This window comes from Symphalangus syndactylus, chromosome 11, assembly GCF_028878055.3.
Source record: "Symphalangus syndactylus isolate Jambi chromosome 11, NHGRI_mSymSyn1-v2.1_pri, whole genome shotgun sequence".
Lineage (NCBI taxonomy): Eukaryota > Metazoa > Chordata > Mammalia > Primates > Hylobatidae > Symphalangus > Symphalangus syndactylus.
Window position 1 is genome coordinate 54,815,219 of NC_072433.2, and position 19,242 is coordinate 54,834,460.

At 56.0% G+C, this 19,242-nt stretch overlaps 2 protein-coding genes across 7 annotated transcripts; one reads left to right on the forward strand and one right to left on the reverse strand.

Moving 5' to 3' along the window:
* The first annotated feature begins 3,272 nt into the window (after positions 1-3,272).
* Positions 3,273-12,647, forward strand: PPP4C (protein phosphatase 4 catalytic subunit). 6 transcript variants are annotated; one of them, XM_055297630.2, is made up of 9 exons: positions 3,273-3,385; positions 3,607-3,767; positions 8,818-8,869; positions 9,743-9,793; positions 10,006-10,107; positions 10,658-10,831; positions 10,919-11,045; positions 11,936-12,125; positions 12,203-12,647. In XM_055297630.2, exons 2-9 carry the CDS (start codon positions 3,670-3,672, stop codon positions 12,330-12,332), a joined length of 924 nt encoding a protein of 307 aa, XP_055153605.1. In that variant the 5' UTR covers positions 3,273-3,385; positions 3,607-3,669; the 3' UTR covers positions 12,333-12,647. The 6 variants fall into 6 exon arrangements, with proteins under 6 accessions (XP_055153605.1, XP_055153607.1, XP_055153606.1 ...); XM_055297631.2 differs by having other exon boundaries at positions 3,275-3,391; XM_055297632.2 differs by lacking the exon at positions 10,006-10,107.
* A 384-nt stretch (positions 12,648-13,031) lies between these two features.
* TBX6 (T-box transcription factor 6) lies at positions 13,032-19,121 on the reverse strand. The gene is made up of 8 exons (XM_055297620.2): positions 18,826-19,121; positions 18,508-18,742; positions 16,430-16,697; positions 16,180-16,326; positions 16,032-16,102; positions 14,018-14,091; positions 13,752-13,935; positions 13,032-13,678 (listed from the first exon to the last, which is right to left on the reverse strand). Exons 1-8 carry the CDS (start codon positions 18,941-18,943, stop codon positions 13,465-13,467), a joined length of 1,311 nt encoding a protein of 436 aa, XP_055153595.1. The 5' UTR covers positions 18,944-19,121; the 3' UTR covers positions 13,032-13,464.
* Between the last annotated feature and the right edge of the window lie 121 nt (positions 19,122-19,242).

Sequence of the window (19,242 nt, forward strand, 5' to 3'; positions counted from 1 at the left end):
TAACCACTGGGGCTGCAATATTTAAAAAGACAAAGTTGGGTCCTCCAAGGACTGTGGTGGGGAAGGCTGACAAAACAAATAACAAAAATGTGTAACATTTTTAAAAAAAGTGTAACGTTAAAAAAAAAGTGTAATAAAGTTACAAAGCTTAGCCCCAGCTTGGCTTGTTTCCCTAGCTGAAATGGGGGATGGCCGGGCGCAGTGGCTCACACCTGTAATCCCAGCACTTTGGGAAGCCCGAGGCGGGAGGATCGCTTGAGCCCAGGAGTTCGAGGTTACAGTGACCTATGACAGCCCCACCGACTCCAGCCTGAGCGATAGACAGAGACCCTGTCTCTAATTTAGAAAAAATAAAGTTTTGGCCGGGCGCGGTGGCTCACGCCTGTAATCCCAGCACTTTGGGAGGCCGAAGGGTGGGGTGGGAGGGCGCGGATCACCTGAGATAGGGAGTTCGAGTCCAGCCTGACCAACATGGAGAAACCCCGACTCTATTAAAAATACAAAATTAGCCCAGCGTACTAGCGCATGCCTGTAATCCCAGCTACTCAGGAGGCTGAGGCAGGAGAATTGCTGGAACCCGGGAAGCGGAAGTTGCGGTGAGCCGAGATCGTGCCATTGCACCCCGGCCTGGGCAACAAGAGGAAAACTCCGTCTCAAAAAAAGAAAAGGTCTTTCTTTCTTTCTTTCCTTCTTTCTTTTCTTTCTTTTCCCTCCCTCCCTCCCTCCCTCTCTCTCTCTCTCTCTCTCTCTCTCTTTCTTTCTTTCTTTCTTTCCCTCTTTCCCTCTTTCCCTCTTTCCCTCTTTCCCTCTCTGGCCCAGGCTACAATCTACTCGGCTTGCTGCTGCCCGCGCCGCACACTGCCTGGGAGTGCCGGCGCGCGCCACCGCTGCCTTCCTTTTCTCCTTTGGCTGCAGGCACGCATTCGCCATCTTGGCCACGCTGGTCGCCAGCTCCTGACGCCGAGTGCTCTGCCCGCCTCAGCCTCCCGAGGTACTGGGACTACAGACGGAGTCTCGCTCACCCAGTGCTCGGTGTTGCCCGGGCTGGAGTGCGGTGGCGTGGTCTGGCCTCGCGGCAGCCTCTACCCCCCGGCCGCCTGCCTTGGCCTGCGAGGGTGCTGGGATTGCAGCCCCTGCCCGGCCGCCGCCCCATCTGGAAGGTGGGGAGCGCCTCTGCCCGGCCGCCCCGTCTGGGAGGTGAGGAGCACCTCTGCCCGGCCGCCCCGTCTGGGAAGTGAGGAGCGCCTCTGCCCGGCCACCCACCGTCTGGGAATTCAGGAGGGCCTCTGCCCGGCCGCCCCGTCTAGGAAGTGAGGAGCGCCTCTGCCCGGCCACCCACCGTCTGGGAAGTGAGGAGCGCCTCTGCCCGGCCACCCACCGTCTGGGAAGTGAGGAGCGCCTCTGCCCGGCCGCCCCGTCTGGGAAGTGAGGAGCGCCTCTGCCCGGCCACCCACCGTCTGGGAAGTGAGGAGCGCCTCTGCCCAGCCACCCACCGTCTGGGAAGTGAGGAGCGCCTCTGCCCGGCCACCCACCGTCTGGGAAGTGAGGAGCGCCTCTGCCCGGCCACCCCGTCTGGGAAGTGAGGAGCGCCTCCGCCCAGCCACCCCGTCTGGGAAGTGAGGAGCGCCTCTGCCCGGACACCCATCGTCTGGGAAGTGAGGAGCGCCTCTGCCCGGCCTCCCATCGCCTGGGAGGTGAGGAGCGCCTCTGCCCGGCCGCCCCGTCCGGGAGGAAGTGAGGAGCGCCTCTGCCCGGCCGCCCCGTCTGGGAAGTGAGGAGCGCCTCTGCCCGGCCGCCCCGTCCGGGAAGAAATGAGGAGCGCCTCTGCCCGGGCGCCCCATCCGGGAAGAAGTGAGGAGCGCCTCTGCCCGGCCGCCCCATCCGGGAAGAAGTGGGGAGCGCCTCTGCCCGGCCACCCATCGTCTGGGAAGTGAGGAGCGCCTCTGCCCGGCCGCCCCGTCCGGGAAGAAGTGAGGAGCGCCTCTGCCCGGCCGCCCCGTCCGGGAAGAAGTGAGGAGCGCCTCTGCCCGGCCGCCCCGTCCGGGAAGAAGTGAGGAGCGCCTCTGCCCGGCCGCCCCGTCCGGGAAGAAGTGAGGAGCGCCTCTGCCCGGCCGCCCCGTCTGGGAGGTGAGGAGCGCCTCTGCCCGGCCACCCATCGTCTCGGAGGTGAGGAGCGCCTCTGCCCGGCCACCCATCGTCTGGGAGGTGAGGAGCGCCTCTGCCCGGCCACCCGTCGTCTGGAAAGTGAGGAGCGCCTCTGCCCGGCTGCCCCATCTGGGAAGTGAGGAGCGCCTCTGCCCGGCCACCCATCGTCTGGGAAGTGAGGAGCGCCTCTGCCCGGCCACCCTGTCTGGGAAGTGAGGAGCGCCTCTGCCCGGCCACCTATCGTCTGGGAAGAAGTGAGGAGCGTCTCTGCCTGGCCGCCCCGTCTGGGAAGTGAGGAGCCCCTCTGCCCGGCCGCCCCGTGTCTGGGTAGAAGTGAGGAGCTCCTCTGCCTGGCCGCTCCGTCTGGGAGGTCTACCACGGAGGCCAGAAGCAATGTGGGGGCTGGACATGGTGGCTCACGCCTGTGGTCCCGGCACTCTGGGGGGCGAGGCGGGTTGATCACTTCGGGCTAGGAGTTCGAGACCAGTCTGGCCAACTTGGCGAAACATGAAGAATACAACAGACAAACCAACCAACCAACTCAATGACAACAAAACAGGTCTACCCTGGAGTCATACTCTAATTTTTTCTATTTTCCTCCCTTTCTGATCCTTTATCCCACTTTCTTTTTCTTCCTCTTCCTTCTCCCTCTTCTTTGTCAAATAGAGGATTGAGTTATTATCACTGATCCATATAAAGTCCCTCTCTCATTTATTTTAACTCCCACCCCCATTTCTATTCCCCGACTTCCCATGTGCAACCTTCCTAATATGTTTGATACGCATCTTTTTGTTTGTATGTATTTTTAGAAAATGTTTATTGTTTTTGTATGCAAAAAATTAATAAAAAAAAAAGAAAATTTCCAAAAAAAAAAAAAAAAAAGAAAAGAAGAGAAAAGAAAGACAGTTGTTTAAACATTTTTATCAAATGAAATGGGAGGGGACTGGTCTAGGGTTTCTAACAGCCTCCACATCGCCCAGCGGCAGAGCCCACAAAACTGCCGCTGGCTGCCACCGGGTTCCTCCAGCTCCTTCTCGATCTCAGGCTGGGGAAGTGGTGCAGGGGTCGCTGCGAAAGGAGAGGAGCGTGTATGACGCCACATCCGGCGCTCGACGGAACTGGCCTCCCTTTGCTTCCGCGGCGGGGCCGGAAGTAGGAGAGGCGGCGGCGGCGGCGGCCCAAAGCGGAGTGAAGGAGGGAGGCAGGGAGCCGGGGAGCCGGAACCGGAGTCGCAGCGGCGGTAATAGTGCGAGACTCCTCTAAGTCGCCGTCCTTAGCGCAGGACCGCGGGGTTCAACGGGCGTTAGCGGGGGTGCGGCCAGGCCATGGGACGCCGGGGGGTCCTGGGGCCGATGTGAGGGGAGGCGGGGGTGGGGGAGCCGGGCCAGCTCTAGAATCCAGTTGTCCGCCCCGGCCCCGGACGGACTCTCTGATCCGCGGGCTCGTCCTGGCCTTTCCCAGGAGACCCCTGTGCGGTGCGGAGGGGGCGGCGGCCCCGACTCTGACCCGCGCCGGGGGTGGGCCATGGCGGAGATCAGCGACCTGGACCGGCAGATCGAGCAGCTGCGTCGCTGCGAGCTCATCAAGGAGAGCGAAGTCAAGGCCCTGTGCGCTAAGGCCAGGTGAGCCCGTTGGCCCTGGGGAAGGGAGGCCAAGCCGCCGCCCACGGGTTCTGGCCTGGGGCAAACCCAACTGAGAATTTTGGGCTTGCCTTGTTTTGGAAGCTTTCCCAGAGAGGAGCAGGATGGAGCTGCTGCCCTCGAGGAAAAGCTAGCCTGCTCGGGGAAGATAAGAGCGGATAAAGACATTTAAAGTTTATTAGACGATGTGTTTCCAGTGGAACAAGAGTGTTACATAAAGTACTTAGGAAACTCAAGGAAACAAGTCCATCTGTCGGGGGACGGAAGCTTGTTGGAGGGGGGCCGAACTGTGGGACAGGCCTCGAATAAGGAGGTGGTAAAAGAGTCAGCCAAAAACCAAAGGTTTCAGACAGGAAAGTTAAAGACCCTGTGATTTATAAAAGTCTTCTAATTCCAACAACAACCCTTAAAGTTTGGTGGTATTGTACTCATTTTACAGGTGAGAACTTTCATGTTCAAAGTTACCCACAAGGAATGGGGTCTGAAGCCAGCTCTTAGTGTCCTGTCCTTTTTCAGGCCATAATGCAAAAAGGTGGAGTTGGATCATTCACGTTCAGGGTGGGAGCCTGAGAAATCGTAGCAAGTAAGCCAGGGTAGAATTAAGCATGATAGGGAGGGAAGCCAGTTCAGAGTTATGTGGGAAGTAGGATGATGTAGGGTTTAAGTTTCTAGGTTTTGCAGTGTGAGATAGCTCTAGGTTTGAATCCGAACTCTGCCGCTTTCTAGCTGTGTTAGTGATCTTAAGGTGTCTTTATTTGTAAAGCAGAATTAATAGTACTTAATAAGATGATTGTAAAGATTCAGTGAGTTGGTGCTTGAGATGAGGTTAGCACAGTGTCTTGGTGCAGCATACATGCTTGATAATCACCAGGTATTCTATTTCTCTTGGAAGAGGGCAATAATGAGATGGGCTAAAGCCATCAGGGAGGGCTTTTGAGTGGAGGTAGGCCTTGAAGGATGAAGATAATTTGGCTAGCTGATGGAGGCAGGGCCAGTGAGGGAAGGGCATTCCAAGCAGGACGAATGTAACAGTGGAGGCCCTGAGATGCATGGGGAACAGTCAGGGGTTTAATTAATTACCTGCCTCCTCTGGGGAACTTTGTGATTGTGGCTTCTACCAGGCTGGAGAATTGTGGCAGAAGAGCCTGCAGAATTACCCTATGTTTATTGACCAGTAAACATTGTCCTTTACAGGGCCGCTATTGGCCTGGCCCTGTACTGGCAAAAAACTTCCATCCATCTCTTCCCCCCAGCAATCCTGTGAGGTTGGAATCATTTGCTGCATTTTATCGAACAGGAAGCCATGACTCGTAGAGGTCTGGTGACTTGACTGAGGTCACCCACCGAGGATGTGGTAGAGCTGGGTCCTGAATCTGTGGCCCTCAGGCTCTTTGCTTGGCCCTGCCTCACATAGACTCCCTGCAGCCAGACAGGGCCTGTGAGGGGATGATGAGCAGGGTCGGCCTCTTTTTCGCCACCTGTCTGTGGCTTTTCTGTTTTGCTAGCTGACCAGACCAGCCCCATGGTATATTTAGTTGTCCTCTCTCCCTCAGTCCTGATTGGCATTTTTAGGAACTTAAACCTGTTTGTTGCCTGGCACTATTCTTTAACTCCGAAGTCTTATCTCCCTCACAGGCCCTGGATCAGTGTGGTGGTGATGGTAGACAAAGCTTGCATAGCATGCTGGAGTTTGCAGAATAGCAGGAAGTTATATATTCAGTCTCCATGGCTCCTCGCAACAGCCTAAGGAATAGGCAGGGTGGGCTGAGTACTTAGCCCCATTTCATAGCAGAGGAAACTGAGCCTCTGAGTAGATAATGTCTTGCCCAACATCACGCAGCTAGTCGGAGGAGAAGTTAGTTTTGCATCCAGGTCTTTGTCTGTGCTCCGTGGTCACTGAGAGCCAGGCAGAGGCATTTAGATTTTGAAGTGGGGTGTGAAGCAGCAGGGAGCTATGGAAGGCTGAGGGGTGGAGGGTCCTGCCCAGTTGAAACTGAATGGAACTAGGAGGTACTAGGCCAAGGCCTGAGTTGGCCGCTGTTGTCCCAGGCTCAGTCTGAAGCAGGGCCAGCTCTGATACCTGGTTATGGCCTCCTGGGGACCCACCAGAGACCCAGGCTGAGGCTGGTAGTGTGAAGAGCACCAGCTTGCCTAGAGGGCACAGACATGCAGATGAAACCTGTGGAAGCACAGAGGTCTGCAGTGTCTGAGCTGAAATTGCTGCTACTAGAAATATTAGCACAGTAGAAGAGCTGAGCTTTTGAATCAGGTGGTCTTCAGTATGAATCTTTGCTTTGTCACCTAAAAGCAATATGACCCTCGTCAAGTCACTTTCTGATTTTTTGAAATGATAATGACATGCAGTTGAGAGTCCGGGTATCCGGGCACAGGGCCTGCTGCGCTGGTAGCCATTACTGCAGGCAGGTCATGATAGGGCTGGGGAAGTGCTGCAAGTGACAGAACTGGGGCTGGAATCTGGGCCTGATTTCCAGGCCACACTGGGGTTGTGCCGGCACTGAGGGGGGCTTTGCAGAGAGCACGGGCCCTGCATGTGACCTCCCTGGGCTTCAGGTTTTCACTCGGTCTGTGGAAGGGGCTGGCATAAATTCTCAGGAAATTGGGCTTCTAGGTTCCAATTTAGCCACTCTCCAGCTTGCTGACCTTGACCCTGCCGCTTTTCTGTAAGCTTCAGTTTCTTTTCTTTCTTTCTCTTTTTTTTTAAGACAGAGTTTCGCTGTTACTACCCAGGCTGGAGTGCGGTGGCCCGATCTTGGCTCACTGCAACCTCCACCTCCCAGGTTCAAGTGATTCTCCTACCTCAGCCTCCCAAGTAGCTGGGATTACATGCACGCACCACCATACCCAGCTAATTTTTGTATTTTTAGTAGAGACGGGGTTTCACCATGTTGGCCAGGATGGTCTCAATCTCTTGACCTCATGATCCGCCTGCCTTGGCTTCCCAAAGTGCTGGGATTACAGGCGTGAGCCACCACGCCTGGCCTAGCTTCGGTTTCTTTACTGTTACGTGAGGCTGAAGAGAACCTCCCCAGTCTGTTGGAAAGGTCACTATGAGCAGTTGATGGGGAAGGATGCTCAGCACAAGAAGCAGTGCAGGTGGGAGAGTTCGGGTGCTGGTGTGGCCTCGGACCACCACCAGTGCCACCTTCCATTCCCAGAAAGCCAGGGCAGACCTCCTTTGTGCTGCCTCTGCCATACAGAGCAAGGGGCATAAGTGAATCCTCCTGTCCACTGAGCTCAGGAAACTCATTCTAAGGGAAGAGATTGGCAGAAAGAGGGGGGCCAGGCAAGTTGGGCCTCTCACATCAGAATATCTTGATAAAGAATCAGACCCCAGAGCCAGGCTTCCCTGGTTCGTATCCCACCTGTGTCACTGGCACCAAGCCAGCCTCCTTCTGTGCTTCAATTTCTTCATCTGTGTACCGGGAATTGTCATAGTACCTGCCTGCCAAGCTCTTAACAACATTCCTGGCACACAATACGAGCTCGAATGTTCACTGCTGCTATTACCAGGCAAAATTTGGAAATATAGTGTTGCTTGAATTGGGTATCTATAGGCTGGGTGCAGTGGCTCACGCCTGTAATCCCAGCACTTTGGGAGGCAGAGGTGGGTAGATAACTTGAGGTCAGGAGTTCGAGACCAGCCTGGGCAACATGGTGAAATCTCATCTCTACTAAAAATAGAAAAATTAGCTGGGTGTGGTGGTACATGCCTGTAATCCCAGCTACTCGGGAGGTTGAGGCAGGAGAATTGCTTGAACCCAGGAAGCAGAGGTTTGCAGTGAGCAAAGATGGCGCCACTGCACTCCAGACTGGGCAGTGGAGCCAGACTCTGTCTCAAAAAAAAAAAAAAATTGGGTGTCTTACCTGGCAAAGTGATTTCATTTCCTGCTCACTCAAGTAGAAGTAGACTGCACCGCAAGGAGAAATAAAAAATATTTAAGTCCTCATAGTCGTAAAGAAATATTGAACACATGGCAAGAGCACCTCACTTTTTTTTTTTTTTTTTTTTTTTTTTTTTTTTTTTTTGAGATTAAGTCTTGCTCTGTCGCCCAGGCTGGAGTGCAGTGGCATGATCTTAGCTCACTGCAACCCCCACCTCTCAGGTTCAAGCGATTTTCCTGCCTCAGCCTCCTAGTAGCTGGGATTACAGGCACACGCCACCACGCATGGCTAATTTTTGTATTTTTAGTAGAGACAGGGTTTCACCATGTTGGTCAGGCTGGCCTCGAACTCCTTTTTTTTTTTTTTTTTTTTTTTTTTTTTTTTTTTTTTTTTTTTTTTTTTTTGAGACGGAGTCTCGCTCTGTCGCCCAGGCTGGAGTGCAGTGGCGCAATCTCGGCTCACTGCAAGCTCCGCCTCCCGGGTTCACGCCATTCTCCTGCCTCAGCCTCTCTGAGTAGCTGGGACTACAGGCGCCCGCCACCACGCCCAGCTAATTTTTTTGTATTTTTAGTAGAGACGGGGTTTCACCTGGTCTCGATCTCCTGACCTCGTGATCTGCCCGCCTTGGCCTCCCAAAGTGCTGGGATTACAGGCATAAGCCACCGCGCCCGGCCAAGAGTGCATCACTTTGAAGGCGCATCCACTGTGGGCCTGCCCTGGGCACCTACCCTTGTGTCTGGATAGGCCTGGGAGAAGGGCTCTGTGATTGGCCAAGAGTGACTTAAGCTCTGCTGTGGAGAGGATGGGGAGATCCGCCTCCCAGGAGTGAGTCCTGGATGCGGAAGAGGGAGCAGCAGGGGGAGTCAGGGCTGGAAAAGTCCCAGCCTGCTCAGAAGGCCTGGAACGCTGGGATAAGAGCTTGGACTTTGTCATTTTGGCAGCAGGGAGCCACGGAAGGGTGTTGCATGCTGGAGGGCTGTGGTCAGCCTGTTTTGGGGAGACTGTACGCTTCACTCCTGCCCCCTGGAGCTTCCAGGACCGCCTCATATCCTCCCCTCCCCCCAAAAAAGGTCAGGAATTGGGCTGGGCTGGCCTGGCTGTGGTGACCCTGGTCTTCTCCTGTCTCCAGAGAGATCTTGGTAGAGGAGAGCAACGTGCAGAGGGTGGACTCGCCAGTCACAGTGAGTACCTGCTGTCCCTGCAGAGCCAGGCCTGGTCTTTCAGGCACATGGGCTTTCCTCTTTAGGGCTCTATAAGCCCACCCCTAAGCCTCTTGTATCTGTCCTTTCCTTCATCTTCAACGGAGCACTGCTAAAAGAAGTGGGGGTTGCTGTGCATGTTGGCTCACACCTGTGATCCCAGAATTTTGGGAGGGCAAGGTGGGCACATCACTTGAGGTTAGGGGTTCGAGACCAGCCTGGCCAACGTGGTGAAACCCCGTGTCTACTAAAAATACAAAAATTAGCCACGCATGGTGGCACGTGCCTGTAATCCCAGCTACCTGGGAGGCTGAGGCAGGAGAATCGCTTAAACCCCAGAGGTGGAGATTGCAGCGAGCCGAGATCGGGCCACTGCACTCCAGCCTGGGTGACAGAGGGAGACTCTGTCTCAAAAAAAAAAGAAAAAAGAAAGAAAGAAAAGAAAGAGGGGTTGCGGGAAGGGACTTTGGATTTGTTAGTGGAGATTCTTGGCCAGGGCAGAAGGACTCCTATTTGGCGAGTGATTCTGCTCACATGTCTCCAGGGCTCTGTGTTAGTAACTTGATTCTAGGTACTTTGTGGAGAGTAGAGAGAGGAGGGGGCCGGGTCATCTACCTGGAAGGACTTAGTTCTAGCTCTTGCCTACAGAATAGTTGGTACTCAGCGTAGGACAGTGGGTATGGTTCCAGACCAGACTGACTTGGGGTGGGAGGGGAGAATTTTGGTCCTAGGAAGTAGAGGTGCAGCCAAGAGTGATAAAGCTCCCTAAAGCTCACTAAAGCAGCGGGTGTTTGGAGGGTAGCCCCTGGCAACTCCCACTGCCTGAGTTCGAACCCCACTCTTCCTGCTCCCCAGGTGTGCGGCGACATCCATGGACAATTCTATGACCTCAAAGAGCTGTTCAGAGTAAGAGTGTGGCCAACACTGTGAAATGTAATGGTGGGGATGACTGGAAGACCCCTTTAATCGAGGGTGGGAGCCTTAATTTGGGGCGTGGAGTGGGGGCAAGGGGCCCCAAGTTGGATGGGCGGTTGTGGAAGAAGGGCCTCCCCTAGACAGAAACAGGTAGGAGGTAGGGGACCGTTTAGTACAGGGCAAAACTTTCTACTTCCCCACAGGTAGGTGGCGACGTCCCTGAGACCAACTACCTCTTCATGGGGGACTTTGTGGACCGTGGCTTCTACAGCGTCGAAACGTTCCTCCTGCTGCTGGCACTTAAGGTGGCAGTCCCCGGCTTCTGCACCCCCAACCTGGGCCACCTCGGGACGGGCCTGTCTTAGTGCATTCCACCTTCATCTCCTACCGTGACCAGCCCCACCTTGGAGCTGTGTCACTGGTGATGGACCGATTCTGCTTTTGGGGGTGGTCAGAGACTTGATGGGGGGTGAGGCCAGCGGGGCAGCATTCTGGGAGGGGCAGAGGCTCACTGTTGTGAATGTGGCAGGTCATTGATGCCACTGGTGGGAGAGGCAGTGTGGGGCCAGATGACAAAGGGCCTGGGTGCCTTGCTAGGGACCTGGTCTGTGTCTGGCAGGTGAAAGAAGAGCCATTAGGTTCATAGTTTATGTGGATGGGTCAGGTTTACATTCTCTGGAGGGGTCCTGTGAGCCTGGGAGGTGGCTGATGCCACACGATTTAGGCGAGAGGTGCCAGGAGTTTGCTGGGCAGTGGTTGTGAGGATGGCATGAGGCTGGTGGGCATGAGGAGGTCAGAGAGGGATGTGTGAAGAGACCGTCTAGGCGCCAGCCCCGGCTTGGTGGCCACCCCCAGGTTCGCTATCCTGACCGCATCACACTGATCCGGGGCAACCATGAGAGTCGCCAGATCACGCAGGTCTACGGCTTCTACGATGAGTGCCTGCGCAAGTACGGCTCGGTGACTGTGTGGCGCTACTGCACCGAGATCTTCGACTACCTCAGCCTGTCAGCCATCATCGATGGCAAGGTAGGCCAGCCCAGGGCTCCATGGGACGGGGAGAGCAGGGGGGCTCCAGGCCTCAGCCCCGCCCTGTTTCCTTGCTCTCCCCCGTAGATCTTCTGTGTGCACGGGGGCCTCTCCCCCTCCATCCAGACCCTGGATCAGATTCGGACAATCGACCGAAAGCAAGAGGTGCCTCATGATGGGCCTATGTGTGACCTCCTCTGGTCTGACCCAGAAGGTGAGGGCATGTGGGCAGGGGCAGGCAGGGACAGCCAGGAGGGGTTGGGAAAGAGAGGGAGCAGGGCTGGTCTTCATTGGCACCCGTCCTCCACCTGCCAAATGGCTGGAACCCTGTAGGAGGAGCAGGGAGGCCTGCATGGCAGATGCTTTGAGCACACAGTGGCTTGGGGCATGGCCCAGAGGGCTGTGGAGGACAACCAAGTCATTGCTCCCTGAAGTGAAGGGGCCTTAGAACATGACAGCAGCTTCTTCAGAGGTCAGAACCCCAGAATGGTAGCCCCCTGAGACCCCTCATTTTGTGGGTTCTCCACTAGTGTAGAGCAGAGCTGAGATTTAAAGTCAGGTCTTCTGAGGACCAGCCAGAGTTTCTGTTGTCACATACACACACAGGCACACATGCACAGGCAGCCTCTGCTCCAGCGCGCACACACACACACACACACACACACACACACAGCCTCTGCTCCATCATAGCCACACACACGCACATGAGGCCTCTGCTTCATCATAGCCGCACACATACAGACACACACATGCAGCCACTGCGCCACAGCCACTCCGGACCTCCCTGTGACAACACAGGGTGCCCTTCTGTCTCTAGGAGTGCCCCTTTCACTCCTGTGTGCTGTTTGGACAGGGATTGTATGATCACTGTGATTATGAGGGGGCCCCAGCCATTGGGTGTTCTTTCTCCTCTGGAGCTTATCTGCCCCTACATTTGCTGTCCTGGTCCCCACCATCCCACAGACCATATTCAGGCCCCATGCTGTGGTCCCACGGGCCTCTGGCGGACTTGGGGAGGGGCCAGGCTGCTCACCCTCAAGGGGCAGCGCTGGCAGCCAGAGAAGCCTGAGGACATCCCTCTCCATCCCTGCCTTTCCCCATCAGACACCACAGGCTGGGGCGTGAGCCCCCGAGGGGCTGGCTACCTATTTGGCAGTGACGTGGTGGCCCAGTTCAACGCAGCCAATGACATTGACATGATCTGCCGTGCCCACCAACTGGTGATGGAAGGTTACAAGTGGCACTTCAATGAGACTGTGCTCACTGTGTGGTCGGCACCCAACTACTGCTACCGGTGAGCCGGCAGGGCCGGGCTGGGAGGGGCGGGCATCTGAGCCGAGCTGCTCCTGACCCTGCTGCCCCGCCTTCCAGCTGTGGGAATGTGGCAGCCATCTTGGAGCTGGACGAGCATCTCCAGAAAGATTTCATCATCTTTGAGGCTGCTCCCCAAGAGACACGGGGCATCCCCTCCAAGAAGCCCGTGGCCGACTACTTCCTGTGACCCCCCGGCCCCTGCCCCCTCCAGCCCTTCTGGCCCTCGGACCACTGTGACTGCCTTCTTCCTCAGACGGAGGCTGGGCATGGGGGGGCTGTCCTGGCTCTGCTGTCCCCCAAGAGGGTGCTTCGAGGGTGAGGACTTCTCTGGAGAGGCCTGGAGACCTAGCTCCATGTTCCTCCTCTCCTCTCTCCCCACTTGAACCATGAAGTTTCCAATAATTTTTTTTTCTTTTTTTCCTTCTTTTTTCTGTTTGTTTTTAGATAAAAATTTTGAGAAAAAAAATGAAAAAAAAATTCTAATAAAAGAAGAAAAATGGTCTTTGGGTTTGTGCCAGACTTGGTTGGAAATGCACAGGGTTGCTGGCCTGGGACCTGGGGTGGACGTCAGGGCCTTGACTGCCTCAGGGCCCCGACCTGCCAGGAGGGCCAGTCAGCTTGCCCAGGGCCTCCAGGGGCCGCTGTCTGCTGGCTTCCCCAGCGCTAGGGAGAGGGCTCTGTTCTCATGTCAGCCTTATCTTATTAACAGCTAGCATCATAAGATTCTGATTTCTCCATTTTCCTGAAGAGGAGATGGGCCTAGAGAGCCGGTGGATTTTGTGCTAGGTCAGGCAGCTGGAAACACAGGTCTAGATCTGGGCCTGGGTCTCTTAGCAAAGCCTTTGCTCACCTAGCCCCGCCCAGGGCCAAACACAGGAGCCCAATGTTTCCTGAGCATGGATGGCTTTTGGGTTTTATTAACAAAAATACTCTGGTCCCAGAACAACAAACTGGTGTGGCCTGCACCAGTGGTTTTGGGGGGGTGGGGATTGAGCCTCCCCCAGAGCCCACGGGGAGGCCCGGTAGGTGGGGATGCTGGTCTGTGGTCCCATTTGGCCAGGCAGAGCCCCTTCCATTCACACGGAGGTGAGAGCCTGGAAGGGGAAGCCGGCCCCAGCTGGACTCCCAGCAGCCTTGGTTGGGCTTTGAAGCCAGAGAGGCGTGGGAGTGAAATCAAGGTGTGAAGTTGGGGTGGGGGGTGGGCAGGCCCAAGGCGGCCATTTGGTGTGGGGGATGGGGCTGGTGGAGGTGAGGGGGCTCCAGGGCTGGGGGAAGGGAACAGGAGGTTTGTGATGGAGGCAGAGGAGCCCAGCAGTGGCTCAGTACATGGGTTTGGAGCCCACATCCAGATAGCCCCCAGGCGTGGCATATGGTAGAGGGAAGGGGCCCCCTTGGAGAAAGTGTGGGGCAAAGGGTGCCGCCGGCGGAGCCGCTGGGTACCCGGAGTCCCCTGGCCCATGCAGCAGCTCCAGAAATGCAGCCGAGTAGGGGGCTGAGCGCCCGGAGTCTGGGGCCTCTGGGAAGCTGGGGCTCCTGACATGGAGAGAGGGATGTCAGAGCAGGGCAGAGGGACCCGCAGCCCCGCCTGGTCCCCTGTCCCACTCACCTGGTGGGAAGGTGACTGGGGGCCCCATGGAAAGCCGCAGGGTGCAGGAGGTAGGCCTCAGCACTGGGGCCACCACACAGAGGTGCCGGGGCAGCGGTGGCTTCCCCAGGGGCTGGGGCCTGTTCTGGATCTGATTCACGAATGTCTCCACCCAGGGTGGAGTCGCAGGGACCACCTGGTGTGTCTGGGGAGAGGGAAGGGAGATGTTGGGCTAGGGAGGATCGCTGTCTCAGGCCTGGCCCCATCGCCATCGGGACTACACTCACCTCCGCTCCCATAGGCCTCTGTGGCTGCTGGCTCTGGGCCCCGCAGTTTCCTCTTCACACGGGCGTCTCGCTCCCTGGGGAACGGTGGTGGTGATGATGATGATGGTGATGGTAAAAGTACTTACCCGGTGCCAAGCATTTCACCCTCCCAAGGACCCTGTCAGGTAGGGGCCATCATTATACCCATTTTATAGATTGAAGGCCAGAAAATTAAATAACTAGAAAGTGGCAGAGCTGGAATTTTGTCCCTGCTCAAGCTTGTCCATGCTTTCCTACTGTGTTTAGTAACAATGGAAACCCCTTCCCAGTGGCAAGGCCAGGGCACGGTCTCACCTAGCTCATCTTTCTGCCCCATCTCTGCTCTCAGCCTCTCTCTGGAATCCTCTTCTGTCCCCTCTTCATGGGCTGAACTGATCCTTTTTCTTTTCATTTTTAAAATTTGAGATGGGGTCTTGCTATGTTGCCCAGGCTGCAGTGCAGTGGCACGGTCACAGCTCACTGCAGCCTCCAACTCCTGGGCTCAAGTGATCTTTCCATCTCAGCCTCCCAAAGCGCTGGGACTACAGGCATGAGCCACCAAACCTATCCTTGCCTCAGTGCAAGCGCAAGTTCCTCAAGGAAGTCCTCCCTGACCTCCGAGAGCACACACCCCTCCCTCATAACATCCGTCACAGTTCTGCTTTTGCATTTGATGGAGTGACTCCTTGGTTCATGTCTGTTACTTCTGACAAACTGGAAGCTCCTTGAGGGCAGAGGCCAGCTCTGAGGGGCTGCACTTGGAACAGTTCCCACGGCCTTACAGACCCTTTACTGTCCAACATAACCTGGCTTCCCCTCCCCTGCCTGACTCCTACTCCATTGCAGCCACGCCACAGGCACAGCCCCACCTGTGCCTTTGCACGTGCTGTTCCCACTCCCTAGTGTGCTTTGCCAGATGCCCACCTGGCTCCCTCCCGTACTTCCTTCAGCTCTTTCTCAAGTTTCTTCCCACTGAGGCCTTTCCAGGCCTCTTACTAATACCTCACCCCAGTCCTTCCTATCTTTTCCTGTTTTATTTCTCTTCTCCTTTTTTTCTTTTTTTTTTGAGACAGAGTTTTCTTTTCTTTTTTTTTTTTTTTTTTTTTTTTTGAGACAGAGTCTCGCTGTCGCTCAGGCTGGAGTGCAGTGGCACGATCTTGGCTCACTGCAGGCTCCGCCCCCTGGGGTTCATGCCATTCTCCTGCCTCAGCCTCCCGAGTAGCTGGGACTACAGGCACCCGCCACCTCGCCCGGCTAATTTTTTGTATTTTTAGTAGAGATGGGGTTTCACTGTGTTAGCCAGGATGGTCTCGATCTCCTGACCTCGTGATCCGCCCGCCTCGGCCTCCCAAAGTGCTGGGATTACAGGCGTGAGCCACCGCGCCCGGCCTCTTTTTTTTTTTTGAGAGGGAGTTTTGCTCTTGTTGCCTAGGCTGGAATGCAATGGCACGATCTCAACTCACTACAACCTCCGCCTCCTGGGTTCAAGAGATTCTCCTGCCTCAGCCTCCCAAGTAGTTGAGATTACAGGCGTGTTGCCACCATGCCTGGCTAATTTTTGTATTTTTAGTAGAGACAGGGTTTCACCATGTTGGCAGGCTGGTCTAAAACTCCTGGCCTCAGGTGATCTGCCTGCCTCAGCCTCCCAGAGTGCTGGGATTACAGGCATGAGCCCACTGCACCCGGTCTCTCTTCTCTTTAGAATGGCTTCCTAACAGATGACACTTTATTTATTTCTCTTGTCTGCTTGTCTACTCTCCCCCACTAGAAATCAGCTCCATGAGGGCCGGGGCTTTGGTTTGCTTTGTTTGATTTATCTCCAGTGCCTGGAACTGTCCCTGGCACATAGCAGGTACTATATAAGTATTTGCTGAGTCAGTGAATGAATGTTTTTACTTACCACTGCATTCCTGATGTCCAGCACGGTGCCTAGCACACAGTGAGTGACTAATAAACATTTGTTGAATGCATGAGCAAATGAATGAACAACTCCCACCTCTTACAGTTTCTGCCGTTCTCCCGGAAGCCTTTGGCAAAGGGATTGGCTGCAATCTTCAGTTGTGTGATCTGGGGACACACATCCAGGGTCAAAGCAACTGTGGTCTGGGCAGGGGGCCACCACCCCCTCAAGCAGGGTCACTCACCCGTGGGTTCTGGTAGGCTGTCACGGAGATGAATGTGGTCTCGGGGAAGCGGAAGGAGGCCATGCCCCCCCAGTGCTGGCTGCAGAGCTGGGCTGCCCGAACTAGGTGTATGCGGGGTTGGTACTTGTGCATGGAGTGCAGGATCAGCTGGGAGGGAGGAAATGGGAGTGATGCCCTGCCCTGCGCCTCAGCCTTGGCCTCCCTTCTAGCACCCCCCAACCCTATCCTGGAGTGCCAGCCTGGGCCTCACGTGGCCGTGGGGGTCCAGCGTGCTGTTAGTGAGCTTGACACGATGGAAAGACACAGGCTGCCGCATCCAATGTGCACCAGTGGCAGGAGAGTCGGGGTGAATGTAGACACGGTCAGGCAGACGGGGCTCTGCCTTGCCGCTGGGCTCCCAGCGCCGGCCCTGCCAGCGGTAGCGAGCCCCATCCACCGGAACCACATCCAGAAGAAACAAGTAGCGGGCCTCGGGGTCCAGGCCAGTGACTGACACTCGGCAGGCAGGGAACATGCGCCTGTGCAAGGGAGGGGACAGGAGAGGCCTGGAGCTACCCACTGGCCAGGGGTGGGCCCAGCACCAGTAACGAGACATAGCAACAGGCTCCCCAGAGCTGTCAGAGAAACATCAAAGGAGGTGGAATTAGAACGCAGAGGGCAGGCCGGAGGCTGTGGCTCACACCTCTAATCCCAATACTTTGGGAGGCCAAGGTGGGAGGATCTCTTGGGTCAGGAATTCAAGACCAGCCTGGGCAACATAGAAAGACCCCATCTCGCCAGGCGTGGTGGCTCACGCCTGTAATCCCAGCACTTTGGGAGGCCGAGGCGGGCGGATCACGAGGTCGAGAGATCGAGACCACCCTGGCTAACATGGTGAAACCCTGTTTCTACTAAAAATACAAAAAAAAATTAGCCAGGCATGGTGGCAGGCACCTGTAATCCCAGTTACTTGGGAGGCTGAGGCAGGAGAATCGCTTGAACCCGGGAGGCAGAGGTTGCGGTGAGCCGAGATCGCGCCATTGCACTCCAGCCTGGGCAAAAAGAGTGAAACTCAAAAAATTAAAAAATTAGCCAGGCATGGTGGTGCGCACTGATAGTCCCAGTAACTACAGAGGCTGAGGTGGGAGGGTCACTTGAGCCTGGGAGGTCAAGACTACAGTGAGCCACAATTGCACCATTGCACTCCAGCCTGGGCAACAGGGCGAGACACTGTCTCTGAAAAAGGAAAAAGGGCCGGGCGCAGTGGCTCATGCCTGTAATCTCAGCACTTTAGGAAGCTGAGTTGGAAGGATCATGAGGTCAGAAGTTTGAGACCAGCCTGGCCAATATGTTGAAACACCGTCTCTACTAAAAATACAAAAATTAGCCGGGTGTGGTGGTGTGTTCCTATAGTCCCAGCTAGTCGGGAGGCTGAGGCAGGAGAATCGCTTGAATCCAGGAAGCAGAGATTGTGGTGAGCCGACAAGATCGCGCCACTACACTCCAGCCTGGGCAACAGAGCGAGACTCCATCTCAAAAAAAAAAAAGAACCCAGAGGGCAGAATCTTAGAGCTGGAAGGTTTTCTTGTCTCATTTTACATTTGGGGAAACAGGACAGACGGGTTAAGTGATCTGTCACACAGCAGGTTAGGAACAGAGCCATGACTCCTACCCCTCAAAGCCTATTTGCAGAAGCAGGGGTGACTAACTTTCTTGCTAGGAACTTCCTGTCCCCACCCTCCTCTCCTCCCCTGATCTCCAGCACCAGAATCTGCAGCTCTTAGATGAATTTGCTTTAGAAAAAATATACCCTGCCTGCAGTAGGGCCAAGGACTTTCCATGCTAGGGCTTGAGCTCCTGCCCTAGATAAAGACCTCATCTAAGGCCAAACACTGACCATGTCCCTGCCTCTAGGGTGACCCTGGACCTAGTCATATACTGACTCCTATTCGAGTTGCATACTGATCCCCAATCCTGGCCAGATTTCCCTGATGCTGGTCAGTGGGCTGGCCCTTGACCCCCTGTCCTTATCTGGATGCTGGTCTAAGCCACACACTAACCTATAACCCAGAGGGACTTCCTGACTGTGCCCCAGACTGACCCATGACCCTTGCCATAGATTGGTCCCTAAACTCAGCCACAGAATCCACAGACTGGCCCTTAACCCTTGACACAGAATGACTCCTGATTCCATCCACAGAGTAACCCCTGCCCCAGGCCATAGTCAGAGTCTAAGCCTAGGCAGAGCCCTAGCCCCTCGGGAACCACCCAGACCTAGCCCCCTCCCCAGGGACTCTGCCTTTCCCAAGAGACCCCCACCAGAAACACGGACCCTGGCCAGCCCCTCACCTCCCAGCTTTGGTGATGATCATTTCTGTTCCCACAGAGCTGAACTCCTTCCATAGCTCCCGGTTCTCCAGGCTCAGGCTGACCCCGGGGAGGGAATGGAGGGCCTCTGGAGCTGATGGGGCCGGCTCAGTGCCCATGGCAGGGGGCAGAAGGGGCAGAGGTGGGTGCGCGGCCAGGGTGCGGGGAGCAGCCTCCATCCCGGAGAGGAAGCAATCCAGTTTAGGGGTGTCCAGTTCTGGAAGCCGGGGAAGAATGAGGAGCCAGTCGAGGGCCACAGCCCCCCTATTCTCCTACCCAGGAGCTGGTCCCAGCGCTCACCGGGGTAGCGGTAGCCCTCTGCTAGGGCGGGTGGGAAGCTGGAGTCGGCCCCAGGTTGGGGGGGCCCCAGGCGGTAGCCGGCCCCCAGGGATGGGTACAATTCTCGTGGATGGTACATGTTGTAGTTCCGTCTGGCCTCAGGTCTCGCTGCTTAGAGCCCCCGGTGCTGCGAGATGCCCCCTTTATAGCTCACAGCTCAGCCCCTTCCAGATCCAGGATCACAGCCCCTCCCCTCTTTGGGGCCCTGGAGTTGGGCTGGGGTGGAGACCCCTGGGGCCTCGAAGGGGTCCGAGAGGGGGCCGGATACCTGGGTACGGTCCCCTCCTCCCCTCCCTCCCCACCCCGGGAGGCTTCATTAGCCTCGACCCCCTGCCCCCTCATTACATAATTAACTCCTTGGCTTGATTGATCCCCGGG